The 14346-nt window shown below is 41.6% G+C and overlaps 2 protein-coding genes across 2 annotated transcripts; one reads left to right on the top strand and one right to left on the bottom strand.

The window, feature by feature from the left end:
* il17a/f3 (interleukin 17a/f3) lies at window positions 1–2224 on the top strand. Its single transcript, XM_034579793.1, has 4 exons — window positions 1–112; window positions 473–678; window positions 809–952; window positions 1525–2224. Exons 1-4 carry the CDS (start codon window positions 104–106, stop codon window positions 1655–1657), a joined length of 492 nt encoding a protein of 163 aa, XP_034435684.1. The 5' UTR covers window positions 1–103; the 3' UTR covers window positions 1658–2224.
* Window positions 2225–2612: 388 nt separating this feature from the next.
* Window positions 2613–13624, bottom strand: stmn4 (stathmin-like 4). The gene is made up of 6 exons (XM_034580055.1): window positions 13471–13624; window positions 7883–7949; window positions 7462–7557; window positions 7127–7332; window positions 5106–5297; window positions 2613–4811 (listed from the first exon to the last, which is right to left on the bottom strand). Exons 2-6 carry the CDS (start codon window positions 7893–7895, stop codon window positions 4752–4754), a joined length of 567 nt encoding a protein of 188 aa, XP_034435946.1. The 5' UTR covers window positions 7896–7949; window positions 13471–13624; the 3' UTR covers window positions 2613–4751.
* Between the last annotated feature and the right edge of the window lie 722 nt (window positions 13625–14346).

Below are 14346 nucleotides of genomic sequence, written 5' to 3'. Positions count from 1 at the left end.
TCTGCCTGCATATAAACACACCCAGAGAGAGTGTAGACACAACAGAAGAGCAGAGGAGCGGCTCACACTGAAAACGGGGCTGGAAAAGCCAGACGACGCGACCATGCAGCTGGTGAGTTGCACCAATTTCTTCATTTATCTCTCATCTATGATCATATGAATACTTATCAAAGAGCGACTTTGAGCTTTATATGACATAATGTGAGCTGCTTGAAAGGACAGGAACACACTGTAGGGAATGTTTCGATTCTGAATTGAGAAGTAAACTTTACTTCTTGTCATTTTGAGTATATTTGGGCATTAATACTACCTAAGTATTCAAACAGAGACAAAAAACAGCTAAAAGTATTGATGCATTTTTGTTGACCACCCCAGTTTGCTTCATCCTTTCCTAGATTTGTCTTTGGCTGCTGCATTTCATATTTGTTCTCATAAGCAGAAAAAAAGCTCTTACCCACTGTCTTGTATTCAGTTGCTGAGAGCTTTCTTGATGCTGAGTCTGACCACGCTGCTGCTCGCCTCCAGAAAAGGCCGGCGCGTCTCTGTAAATTTTGGAAGTGATACTGGACTGCAGGGCAAGATGGCGAGACTGATCCTGGATCCATCAGTGCTGCCTCAGATTGTCAGCACCTTCGACTCGTCCATCGCCAACATGTCTCTCTCACCGTGGACGTACAGGTGAGGCATTGCAATAAGTCTGTGGGACCGTAATGTTATTTTTCATTCTTATACGTGGTTTGTGCAAAAAAAAAAAAAGAAATATTCATATACATTTTTCTCCTCTTCCTATTTTTCCACGTCTCTCCAGGGACTCCTATGTAGAATCTCGGGTGCCCAGGAGGATTTCCCATGCTCAGTGCCTGACCTCTGGCTGCCTGAACCTGCAGGGAGGAGGTGAGGTTGCCGACCTGGAGGCTAAACCCATCCACTACCAGGTCCTGGTCCTCCACAGGTGAGCCACTGCAGTCGAAAGCAGCTGCTGATGAGGTTTTTGTGGTTTTGTTTCTGGTGCAACAATCATCCTTGTGTGCTTACTTAAAAATACATAAAGTTCATGAAGTTTGTCCTTGTAAACACATTGAATTAACTGACATTACAAGAACTGAGAAATTTAGATAAATTTGGCATTTGACGATGAATGAGACTAAGTATGTAAAGTGTGGAAATGTAATTTGTAATTTTTCAGTGTGGCTTGAAATAGTGAGAATATGGAAACCAAACATTATCTGATATTTATCATCCAGTGTCAGACTGTGAGGTTAGACTCTGCACAGCCTCAAGTCTTCAAAGTGCACTTTCCCTTAACCTGACAAAAACATCATACAATTTGAAATATTTGTTTCTGTGGTGGCATCTTTCTCTGATTGACATCCCATATTTGAATAAAAAGTGATTGCAGTTATGCATTTATTGTATTTAACTGAATATAAATACACAGAACTGAAAAAGACTTAAATAGACTTTGCAGTCAAATTCAACAAAACATAATTTACTGTTGTCCTTTATTTTTCCAACCCACTCCAGAGTCCCAAGGCAGCAAAAGAAAAAAAACAAAAAAGGAAAGAATGCAAGGACCAGGTATTTATTCAGACTGGGGATGGAGGTGGTCTCAGTGGGTTGTACGTGTGTGAGGCCCAGTGTCATATCACAGCGCTAACACTCAGGGGCAGTTCTTCCAGTATGCTGTTGATGTTTTCACAAGTGTGTAACTTAAATCTAGCGAAACCTTCATGTTATCACGGCTTCAAATGACAATGTGAAATGTCTTTTTTAGCTAGTGAATAATTAGTGCTTTCATGTTCCTGACCCTCTTGATGTTAGCTGTTAGCTGTTAGCTGTTAGCTGCAGCAGTACTAACAAGCCATGTCCCTGTGTCAAACGCCTGTGCCACTTGATAATATCACAGAACTGCGTAGAGCTGTGTTTCTTTCTGCCCCCTAGTGGTGGAAAAACACTTCATGCAGCTTTAATCCTGTATAGGCAGAATTAAACAGGAAAGGGGTATTGAAAATGTATATTTTTATATGCTATTTTAATATAATTTTTTGTTGGTTTGTGTGTGTTTTAATCATATGTTGTCTTGTGTCAATGTTTTGCACCAGTTTTTATCACATTTTATTATAACCCTATTCTTATTTAAATGTAAAATTCTTTATTAAAGTTTTTTATTCCAACTTGTGAAGTCGATCAAAGTTTCAGTCAAATTGATTGATGTGTGTGCTTGTCTTTCAATAGTTATGAGGGCTAATTTTGGTTCAATACAACAATTCAAAGGGATTGAGGGTTAAGTCTTGGTTTTAGGGATTTAGTTGTGAAGGTATAGGGTAAGGGGCTAGGGAGTACATTATGTCAATGAATGTCCTAACAAGAATAGAAAGACAAGTGTGTCTGTGCATGTGTTTTCTCGTTTTTGATTCCTCTTGAGGACAAGGCCAAATATCATGATGAAACATCTGATGTCCTGGTTAAGGTTAGGGCAAGGGGGCCTTGTGTGTGTGTGTGTGTGTGTGTGTGTGTGTGTGTGTGTGTGTGTGTGTGTGTGTGTGTGTGTGTGTGTGTGTGTGTGTGTGTGTGTACAAGTGCGAGGAAGGACGAACACAAGAGCAAAGCCCGAGTTCAGTCAAGCTGTTTTTACTGACCATGCCAAATAGATACAATCAATCCAGTCTCAAAGATATACAGCGACACAAAGTTACAGCAAGTACAAACCCTATGTCACGACTCCCAGTGCAAACACTTTGGACATTTCAATCAAGTCAGTATGACTCAACAACTCGAGCAAATTTCATCTCTCTTTTAGGTTTTTAAATCCCCATGGAAATCATAAACTAACATTCAGAGCACAGTGACACATGCCAAAGTAAACAGACATTACTGTTTAGCCAGAAAACCCCCAAACTTGTACTTTAAAAGCAAATTTGTCCAAATCCGTCCCTACTGTCACTTTGCCTCCCTGTGATGCTGCTGTTGTTTTCACACTGTCTTCTTCTTGTATGCATATGTGCTTTTGAGTTGTGCTTAATGAAATAAGAGTGCAATCAGTGCTCTAAATCTAAGAGACTCAAATGCATGTTCCTGATCTACAATCACACTAAGGTTTTTACAAAGTCGGAGAATGGCAGAAAACAGCAGAGCGTCCTCATTCTTTTCACTTTTCAAGCTTTTTTTTGTGTCTTTTTTTTTTGAATTTCACTCCCCTGGAGCACTGCAGAGAGAAACCGAAGCCAGATTCTTCATTTGATATTCATGAGCCATTTCGTGAGATTCCACACAGACGTCCCCAGAGAGGCCCGAACAAGCTCCAAAAAAATGGTGCAGCAAAGAATTAGCACGAGAGCGGAGGAAACAAGGGAAATCCGTTTTTATTTTTAAATCAGGAACAGCAGAAGCTTGTGTTTTATGACCTGTTTCTCTGCACTGACGGGTAAGTACTCTGATAATCAAAGAGTGAAGGAGCGTCTTGATTTGGACTTGTGTTGGTTTTGAGCATAGGGCTCTTAAACTTCATCCGTGTGCCTGTGTCCGTAATCACCCACTAAAGTCCACTTTATAGTGAGTTTTCCATTTTGCAATGTTTAGTGAATAATTTTACACCCTTTATAATGCACTCACTGTATCCCTCAGTGCATCAATAAAAGTATTGTACAATCGATCAATAAACGAGCAATGTAGACCATCATGCATTGCGCTCAAGAAAATTGGCGAAGAGACCAGAGGAGAAAAGGCAGAACAACTCAGCCTTCTCTTTCTGGTGATTCCACTCCTCCAAAAATAGCTGAATCATCATGACAGTATAGGTTATATTTGAATACAGATTTTAAAATCGTCTGTTGGCGTATTTGTTTCCACAAACAGGTTTATTTCTACATTTAACCATGGTCATTAAACACACTTTTTACCTAATATTACTAATACTAAGATTAAAACAAACTTTATTATTTGCATCGGCCAACGTTGTAGTTGTTGTTGTTGTTGTTGTTGTTGTTGTATGACATAATCCTGCGACAATGCGTAATTACCGGCACAGAGGAAAAGACCTGACTAGTTTTTTTCATCGCCCTCTAGATAGTTCCTGAATAGTGAGAGGGGGGGTGAATGAGTGGGTGATTTCAGACACAGCTATCATTGTTTTATCCTTAAGGCAAGAATTTAGATTACAACTCACTTTTTTCTTGTTACAGTCTAATTGTAAAAGGATTTGCCTCATTTGCAGTGTTGCAGCCAAACTGGCGACATTAAGTGATTATCCTTGATATAAAACAACTAAAACACAGCTCAGTAAACAAAGCAGGGAATCATAATAACCTACTTTCTGACTGAGGGAACTCCAAAAATGACAGATCTGTATTTTTTTTTTTTTTTTACCTCCTCCTGCTTTCATGCAGCTTTCGTTCCAAACCAAACAACCTCAACAGTCCCTTTTTGAATATGTGAAATGTTTGTTTCGATGCCCCCCCCCCCGATAGAAAAGAAGCGACAGATTTCTTTGTGAATTTCAACATCAAGTGTCGGCTAAACTTTGTACAGCTTATTCAGAATCGTTACAGCATACATCAAATATGAAAAATTGCCTTTTCCCTTTGTTCGAGTTGTTTTGGAGTTCTTGTTTTTTTTCCTGCACTCTTTTTTAATTTCCTTTTTTAAAATCAACTCAAAAAGCTCCAAGTTTCCACCCTCTCTCTCTCTCTCTCTCTCTCTCTCTCTCTCTCTCTCTCTCTCTCTCTCTCTCTCGACTCCCTCGCTCCACTCGTCTACCGGCAGGCTTCCTCCTTCATCTCCTTGTTCTTCCTCACTTCTTCCGCGTGCTTGTCCTGCCAGACAAACACAGAGACCCCCGCAGCATTAGAATCGTTATTCGTGAATAAGTATTAATGAGGGAGGTGTCAATGGAACAAGGGAACAGCTCAGATTAGGAATGATGCAGAGTGGGGAGAACTAAAAACTCTTTTCCATTTAATATAATATTCATGATTACAGATCAAGCTTGTGAATAATGTTAAAATACACCTTTACAATAACAAAGGCTTGTGTTTCTTAAGATGTGAGAGGCTGAGTTTGAGAACATTCATCACACTGGATTTAACGTAATCAAATGGAGACCGTACCTTCTCCTGCAGCCTCTCCAGCATGGCGGCCAGCAGGGCCTCCCTGTTCTCCTTGTTGGCTTCCATCTTCTGCTCCAGCTTCTCCTTTGCGTTCTTGATGAAGTTGTTGTTCTCCTCAAAGGCCTTCTGGATCACCTCGCGCTCGTGCTCCCTCTTCTCCGCCAGGTGCTTCAGCAGCTCGGCCTCCTGGCACTGGAGGGAGACACAAATCATTAATGATAAACTCAATCTTATTTACAAAAAAACAAAAAAACACAAATGATTAAATGCCTTCGAGAAAGTTTGAGGGCATTGTTATTACAATAGGCAGAAGGAGAAAGACACCTGAGACTTGAACTTAGACGATGAAGCCTTTTGTATCTTTAGTCTGCAAATTTCCAGCATTAGAAAGGCAGTAAGTAGAGCACATACCTCCAATGAGGCCTTACGGCCCCCTTATGTAACCCTTATTAAATTCACTAGATCCAGATTTTTATTTGGATCTGTACCAAATTCCTAAATATCAGTCCCCTAAACATGTCTGATTTGTATCATCAAGATCCATCAGTTATTCTATGAGAAATCAAGGAAAACACCCTAGCTCACAATGTTAGAGAACATGACTTTTTTTTCCAGGATTCAGCCCCTGATCTGGATATGCACCAACATTTAATGGCTTCTTCTTTGGGTCATGCCCCTCCATGGAAATCTTTTTTTTGCGCAATCCCACTAACAAACGCAGACGGAAACATAACGACTTTGGCGGAGGTTGTAAAACACAGCCACTCAAAGGTCACACCACAATAACAAAGGGCTATTTAGGATTGAAGGTTATACATGTGATATCCATTGCCAGTGGATGGCGCTCTAGCACCAGAGTCCAACACCACATTAAATGCTTTGTCATCCACACCTTTAGCCTCCCTCTGTGTTCACAGCAAGGTCTTGTCTATACAGTTTATTGGTGCTGCAAACCCAGTGATGGCGGTCCCTAAGCTAACAACCAGAGGGTGAACTGAAGAGAGCCAACAAAGAACAGTCCAGTCAGCTGTTGTGCAGACTGGCCAAGTGGATTTGATCGTTTAAAAACTTAGTTCAAGGACACTCATCGAGCCCTGAGCACAGCACCACATTCAGCAGGCCGGCAGCTCGTTAGCCTGGCTTCCACTGTTAGCATGCTGTGTGTCACTGACGGACTGTATGATGATGAAGTGTAGCCCCAGTGTTTCTGGTTTAACAGCACCTCAGGAGGGTCAAGTGACAGTAGGGGGAATTAGCGTGCTGCAGCTACTTCATAACTCCCAAGCAAAAACAATGAGGATGAGGCTGGACCACCAGCTCGGAGCTTGGATCACAACCACACGCACGGGGAGTGTGACTTCATTCTGTGATTCTCTGCTCAGAACGCCATTGCTCCACTATAGCTTTACATGGGGAATACTTGCTGGGTTCCATATTATTGTTTTAAATCTTATATAGCCTTTAGTGCTCTTGTTGTTTTGTCTTTGAGTGGGACACTTTTAGTGTTTAAAAATACAGTTTAAATGGGATGACCTATGGTTGGGCCCATATAGTTGCATATACCTTGAGCAGTAGGTCCTTGCTTTGGCACACACCCTAAACTCTAGCTCAGCTACATTCTATCTCTCCTCACCTTTCCCCTCTCCCCTCCTTCCCCTCCTCTCTCCAACATCCTCTTGGCTTGATGAATATGATCCATTGTGTTTGTGTCCTTGCATGATTGCCCTTGTACTTTCATGTCCCTCCTTTCATCTTTCCTCCCTCATCATGCTCATGTTTCCTCCCATCCTTTCCAGCGCTACCTCCCTCTTTCCTTTCATCCATTTCCACCCTTTTTCTCCCTGAGCTGATAAATCACGTCGCACACAAAGAGTGTTGTCGTGTGTTTGACAATCCCTGAATGGGCCTACAAATACCCACAGGGTCACAGTTTCGGGTCAGAGCGAGTCCAGCTTGGTTACTCGTGAGCGTCATGATGCACAAACTCAGATTTAGAAAAAGCCACTTCTCCCTCTCTTCACCTTTCGCCTCTCCTCGGCAGCCTCGAGTTTCTTCTGGATTTCCTCCAGGGACGGGTCACGACGCTGCGGCATGGAGGTGTTCAGATCTGGCACGCCGTCAAAGGACGGGGGCTTGAGAATGACCTCGAAGGCCTGGCCCGATGCTCGCTTATTCAATTCAATCACCTCCACATCTTTGATGGCGCACCAGCCCAGGTCCACTGCATCTGTGGTGTTGGAGTGTGGCCATGTTCAGATTAATACAAGGATTGCATGTACACATCATCAGTCAGTAATATTTGATGCATGCATCGTTCGGTTTGTAGTTTGTTTAAACATATCTGCATATATTTTACCTTCTGCCTTATATGTGGGTTTTTCCAAGGTCTGTGGATTCAGGCAGGCGCAGAACAGAGACACCAGGGGGAGCTCTTTGACCTTCTCCTTGTAGGCTGAGGACAGACACACACACACACACACACACACACACACACACACACACACACACACACACACACACACACACACACACACACACATATGCTTAACATCATGATGAAATGATGAGCAAGCATTTCGGCACTGATGATGTAATCCTCTCTTCAATGTCAGACAGTGACTGGTCTCTCTCATAACAACAGCCTTATAAATAATAACAATATACATGATCCATATAATACATTTGCGCTATTGTTACTATCTCTACCATTAGCAGTATATACAGTAGAGGGAGAGGGAGGTGTGAGGTGCACGAGTTTCCGCTGCGGCTGCATTTACCTGCCAGAGTCATCTTCTCACTGTGTGTGTATGTAAGTCCCCAGAGATGCTGACTATCCTTCTCACTCTGTCAGAAACACACAGACACACACACAGGGGTCAATGAATACGTTTCAAAGAAGAGGCTGAAAAGAGAGTTAGCAAGACAGAAAACTGCAGAGCACGTGTGTACCATGCCATTAAGGTTTAATTCAACCAATGAGAAAACTGTGCTGCATCAAATAATAAACATTGGCTAAAAATAGAGGGCAAAAATACCTGGGAGAAATGGGAAACCAAACCAACCAAATCTAATTGGAAACTAAAAAAAGAAGAATTTTCATCTTCTGCTACGATGTGAATATTGTTGATTCAGCAAGATAAGCAGTTTCACTAATTATCATCAGTGGCATTTTCATTACCGTCACTGCATTTTCTGCACTGTACTTTTACAGATACACTGATTATTTCCATTTTTTATATGCAAATTAGAAATGTGCTGTTGAATGGAGATGCACTGAAAAGTCAATTTTCAATGAACGAGCACTGGATGTTTCAAGTTTCCACATCATAGTTCTGTAGTGGACAGTGATACAGTATAATATACACTTTAATACAATTTTTACTCAGGTAACATTTTAAAATACAGCTCTCTCATTTGTGGTGAAAGTAGGATATTATATTTGCCTGCATTAACTGAGCTGTGTTTCATTTGGAGTGTTTTCAATCAGAAATGATCAATTCATGTATTAAGAGTGTGACTAGAAGAGGGCGTTGTAATTTCATTAGTTTTTTAGGGGGGGTAGGCTTTGTGTTTGTTCTATTAGGTTATTGTCTTTCTCTGTTCTTTTTTGTAATTAGAAAAAAACTCCTGATGCTGTGTACTCTTGCAGTACTACTTGTGATACCCCTTGTACACTACTCGCGTCACGATATATAAAGATGGACGACATGACGGCCCCCCAAAGTAATGCCAAACCTACCCTCAACTACCCCTTGGAGGCTGGCTTCAGTGTGGGTCATATACCCTGCATCCCCTATGTTAGCGGATGGGACAAAAAGTCAAAGTACACGTCAAATGTTGGTTTCTCAAGATGGTGTCTGTCGATGTAGGTGTATTTGGCGTGACCCCCGACTCCAAATGATGTCAACGGCACAAGATGGCAGCATTGGTGGGATATCTTGGCTTCATTTCTGGATAGTGTGAGGAAGTGGAAACGTGTCAGCCATCTTTATATACATTCTATGGTCAAAACCAACAAAGAACTAAGAAAGCGTCGGTCTTCCACAGGACCTGAAAAACTTCCAGTGTCAAACTCTGCATCATTCTCAAATATCCAGGTGAAGTAGCAATAAGTAGAACAGGTTTTAGATTGGAGGGGGGACTTAAATGTGGTTTTTGGCGCAGTCGTCTGTGTTGCGGTGAATCAGAGCCGTGACTGAAGTGGGAGGAGCGGCTGTAAATCTCGGAGAAGATGCAAGAGGGGAAGAGACGGTGTAAATAACAAAGCATCGACAACAGCCTGCTCCACCACCTGCTGGAAATGTTCCTCAGATCTGTAAACTGTGCCGCAATATGCTGTGATCAGAGCAAAGATGTTTGTGTGATACGGTAGCTGTGGCCTGCTAATCACAATAAATCATATTAGAATTCCACTACAATTCTAGTAACATTTGGATTCATTTGAAAACGGATTGAGGTACAGAAGCAGCAACAGACTTTTCACCACCTGCTATCACTCCGTCTCTGTCTGTCTCTCCCCTGTCTGTCAGATGGCCTCATCAACACTGAATTGATGGACATCTGAAGGATGCAATGAATTTTTCACAAGTAGACTTTTGAAACCTCCAAAACTGAGGAGATAAGCTGTCAAGGTTTGATGCAGATAAACTGAACCACAGTGATTGCCTCAATTTATCTTCACAGTTCGGTCAGATGACACACATTTGAAATGTTTATTGCGGCAGCAGAACATGGGTAGAGTTTGGCTTCTGGGCTCTGACTTCCCCAGATATGATTACGTAGATTTAATGGAAAGTCATGAGCAAATATCTTGAGCCCCCCTGACGGAGCCTATACAGGTGGATGCTGAGACGACCGCTGACAAGCAAATGGAGAGATTGTCCTGATTCTGGGCCCTGAACTCTGTTAACTATTAGAAAGACTGTTTTTGGTTTTCATTAGCATGGCCTTTTTAGTTTATTGACATCTACCTTGTGTTTGGATTTGTGTTGTGTTTGGTGGTTCCCCCTGAGTTCTCCATTTCCTCTTTTATTTTGAAATTTGGCCCCTTTTGTGTCTCTAGCTTTATTTCCTGTCTTTGTGCTGTTTTCATGTGATGATCTGCACCTGTTCCTAATGGGTTTCACTTGTGTGCAATCATCCCCGCCTCCTATATATAGTCTCTGTGTTTCCCTTCGTCTTGGTCGTTTGACACTTGCCGATCCTCGTGTTTCTGTTTTGTTTTCATCAAAGAATCTATTTTTTATTTCTTCACTGATGTATTGCCAACAATGATCTCTGCCTCTCTAAGACGGTTTCGTTTGTTTTTTTCTTAATGTATTATCCATTCACCTACCAAGCTGCAGGGCCTGCATTTGGGTGTTCTGTTTAAACGCTATCACAGAGATGGGAAATCTTTGCCGCTTAAATAGACTGTTACATTGGGAGGGTGTGTTTTAAAGAGGACTGTAAAGAGAGTGGGACACGTCACATGATCGGAAATATGGATCTGAGATCTGGATATCGACTGATAAGATTATAAGTGATAAAAAATCAACATGTTATCAAATTCTCAGAGGTCTTTAGAAGTTGAACACCTGCTCTCAGCTAACTGCATCACTTTGACATGTGAGAATCCACAGATCCCTGCGCACGTGTTGACCTTTTCACAGCCCAGTGCACACATTAAAGTTCGCTTTAATTCTGGGATCCAGTAACATGAGCACTTTCATTATGTGGATATAACCACCAGAATTAGACTCACACCGTTGAGAAAGACTTAGCAAAACCAATCTCCACCACAGTGTGGGAGAGTGTGTTACCTGTTGTGGGCCCAATTTAATCAGGCATCTGTGATGGGATGAGTGCCCAAATGTCCCAAATGCACCCTGTCACCTCCCCATTCATCTGCCAAGCAGAGATTCCACACAGGAGTTCATCCAAACAGCACCTGGGGCTGTGACTGTCCTAAATTAACTATATCAACCCATTTATCCATCCATCCATCCATCCATCCCTCCATCCCTCCAGAGACATATGTGCAAACATGTACAAAGTGCAATGCACATGTCCAGACACTAAAATAGCCACACACACACACACACACACACACACACACACACACACACACACACGCGCGCGCACACACACATAGAGAGAGAGCTGCTTCTCATCTCAAGAAACCACCCAGGTTGCAGATCAATGCGGTCCATCCTGCAGGAGCTGCAGCTCCATTCCTCCTTATTTACAAATGATAAGAGAGAGAGAGAGCAGCTTTGTAAAGCTCCCATTACTCAGTGGGAACATTTGGGTCATGTTGATGGAAATCTTACAGAAAGTAATGTCATCCATGGATATCATGCTGTTTTCTGCTATGTATGCAATTTTGGTCCCTATAGGGTCTGCTGAAGGTAATAGTTCACCTCTAAAACTCTAAAACATTTGCCAATACATTATAAAATATAATGTTTTTTTTTGAAAAGTCAATAATAATAATTTGTTTATCAAAATCATAAAAAACATAGCAAATGATTTATACATCTCATTGTAAAACACCTTGGATAATAAGCCTTTTTGGATGAGAAATACATGAGATGGATGATCTGCATGCTGAACATGTAGCTACATCCAGTAGTTTGTTAGCTTAGCATCAAGCATCAGACTCTGTCTTTGGCCTTGATTTGCCTAAAAGGAATAAAACACACGGAATTGCTAATTAATCTTGTTTGTTTCAGTTGCACAAAAACCAAAGTGTACAAAGTGTAATTTAATATGGGCTGTTTATTGTTAAGCCAGTTGCCAGGCGACTAGATGAGGCTTGTTACTGGTTGAGGCCAAGGAAAAGGGCGTGTCTAACATCACTCCGTATTCATATCACCGCACATTTACCGTCTGGCATTTGATTTGAGCTTTAAAAACACATGTGACCACTGCATAGTGTCTCATTTACTATCTGTGCATGAACACGCCTGTGCTGACAATCCCACAATGCAATTCTCCACCTTTTTAACGCAAACCAAATGACTGCTCTGCGTCTTTACACCGGCTCTTAATTTACCGCTCATCATAGACAAAGCGTTTATATCTCCACTGTAGAGAAAATAATAGTGGCTGTTGTATAGGGAGGAGTGAAGAAGGGAGAGAAAAGGGGGGTTTCAGACACAGTCGTATAATGACATATTTTTCTTTTGTCAATTTTTTATTTTATTTATCCTATTTATTCATTCTCTATGTAACACTTTCTAGTTTTCTTGCTCTATGTAAAGTATTTTGAATGATCTAGTTGTTGAACTCTGCTGTATAAATAAACTTGCCTTGCGTTATATACCTCCATCACAGCTCTTTCCCTGCTTTGAGCTAAGCCAACATGTGTAGGTTGGTTGTACCCAAGTTGTAAAACTATTTTTCTCTCTGTTTTCTTCTTTTAGGGCATCCGTTCTGTAAATCTACTGATCTGTGTGGTCAGTAAAAGTTTCAAAGAACCAGGAATAAAACTTAAATATGGTTCTATGCCCTCAGTAGATTGGTTCTAATCAGTGCCAGCAGCCATTTTGCTTGAGCAGATATTAAATTTCCTAAAAGTGGATGTCTGGTTTTCGTTTCTCACATACAAAACAGAGAACTGATAATGTCAGCGTCCTCGATAAAACTTGAGTTTCCAAGAAGTAGAAGAAGTTTTTTCTTAACGAGAGCAGTATTTAATATACTACGCATATGTTTTTATTTTTGCATTAAAAACACAGATCCAGAAACACTTCTGATTTCTAATTCTATTCTGATTTCTCACAGGCAAAGTGGATGTAACGTTTTTTGACAAAAGTTTGCAGACAGCCTATAATTTGCCTGTATTTTTAAACTGTACACAAACAATAATAAATCTGCCATGTTACACAGCTAAAGATGGAACTATTTGTAGACTATAAACAAGACACTGATTTAAAAACAACGAAATAAATTAGTCAAACTTTTATAAACTATTCATCACTTTTGTCTCTCTCGTACCCACCTCACCCTCTCACACACACACACACCCTTTTGCCACATCCAAATTTCCCTCCCCCACTCTCTCTCCCAAAGTGAAGTTGTGCAGACACAAAGCTGCATCTGCACATATGGGGGGATCAATAATAAATGACAGAGACTACACATCATGCCATTTGTGGGTACATCGAGTTCTCTCCCTCTCTCCTTTATCCTCCTTCTCCTCTCAGCAGGAACCACTGCATCATCACCATTATCCTCACCCTCGCCCCATTACACCCCACACTGGCACGCTCGCAAACACACACATGCAGGCATCATGCAGTTATGCAATGAGACTTTACCTGGACGAGCCTTAGTGACAGAAGGTGAATGCAGCAGTTTGTTTTGTGATGTGCACACTTACCCCCCTTCAGTCCCTGTCTTCTCTGCTGCTGCTGCTGCTGCTGCTGCTGCTGCTGCTGCTGGACCAGTGGCTACGGTTACCCCCGTTTGGCTGCACGGATACAGGCGCCGGGCAACAGCATCAGCAACAGCATCAATGCTGCCTCCATGACATCACCTAGGAGACGTCTTATTGGTCCGAGACACTGCCAGCATTGGAGGCTCCCGGCCAATGAGAGGGCAGAGCGAGGATGGGGGAGGGTCGTCAGCTCTTTGTGTTGGGCTGCAGGGTGGGTGGTGGAATCACTGTTTCATTATATGGCGCAGGAGTGTGCGATTATGTGTGTGTGAGTGTGTATGTACAGTATGCATTGGAAAGAGTATTGTGTGTGTGTGTGTGTGTGTGTGTGTGCACATCTCAGCAGGGGGCCCGGCTAGAACGCACATAGGACACTAAATTATTTAGATCCAAACTGTAAATACAAGAAGTAGGAAGCTTTTCCACTGTGAAGCACATGCACTTTATCATCCTTATCATTTGTTACTGTTACAACTGCTGAGCACCTTCAACTTACAACTATTACACAAATAAAAAATTTGTTCACATACATTTGAAACAAATTTAACCATTTTTCAGATTAATATGTGGCTCAGGAGGTAGAGCGGTTTGTCCACGAGCTACAAGATGGGTCAAGACACTGAATCCCATTAAGTGAAGGATGTTTGATAGAAAAGTGCCGTATAAATATGTATGTAAATGGTTGAATGTGAATATAAATATCCACGTCCCTTTCAGATGTGTTTGTTTTCAATCTACAAATCTCGCAAAAATAAGGCTGACTGGGTTTTTGCTGAACGATTAATCTATATGTTAAATAATTTCTTCAAATTCTTTTGA

Source organism: Hippoglossus hippoglossus, chromosome 24, assembly GCF_009819705.1.
Source record: "Hippoglossus hippoglossus isolate fHipHip1 chromosome 24, fHipHip1.pri, whole genome shotgun sequence".
Classification (NCBI taxonomy): Eukaryota; Metazoa; Chordata; class Actinopteri; order Pleuronectiformes; family Pleuronectidae; genus Hippoglossus; species Hippoglossus hippoglossus.
The sequence above is the reverse complement of the archived record's forward strand: the minus strand, read 5'-3'. Positions and strand labels throughout refer to the sequence as shown.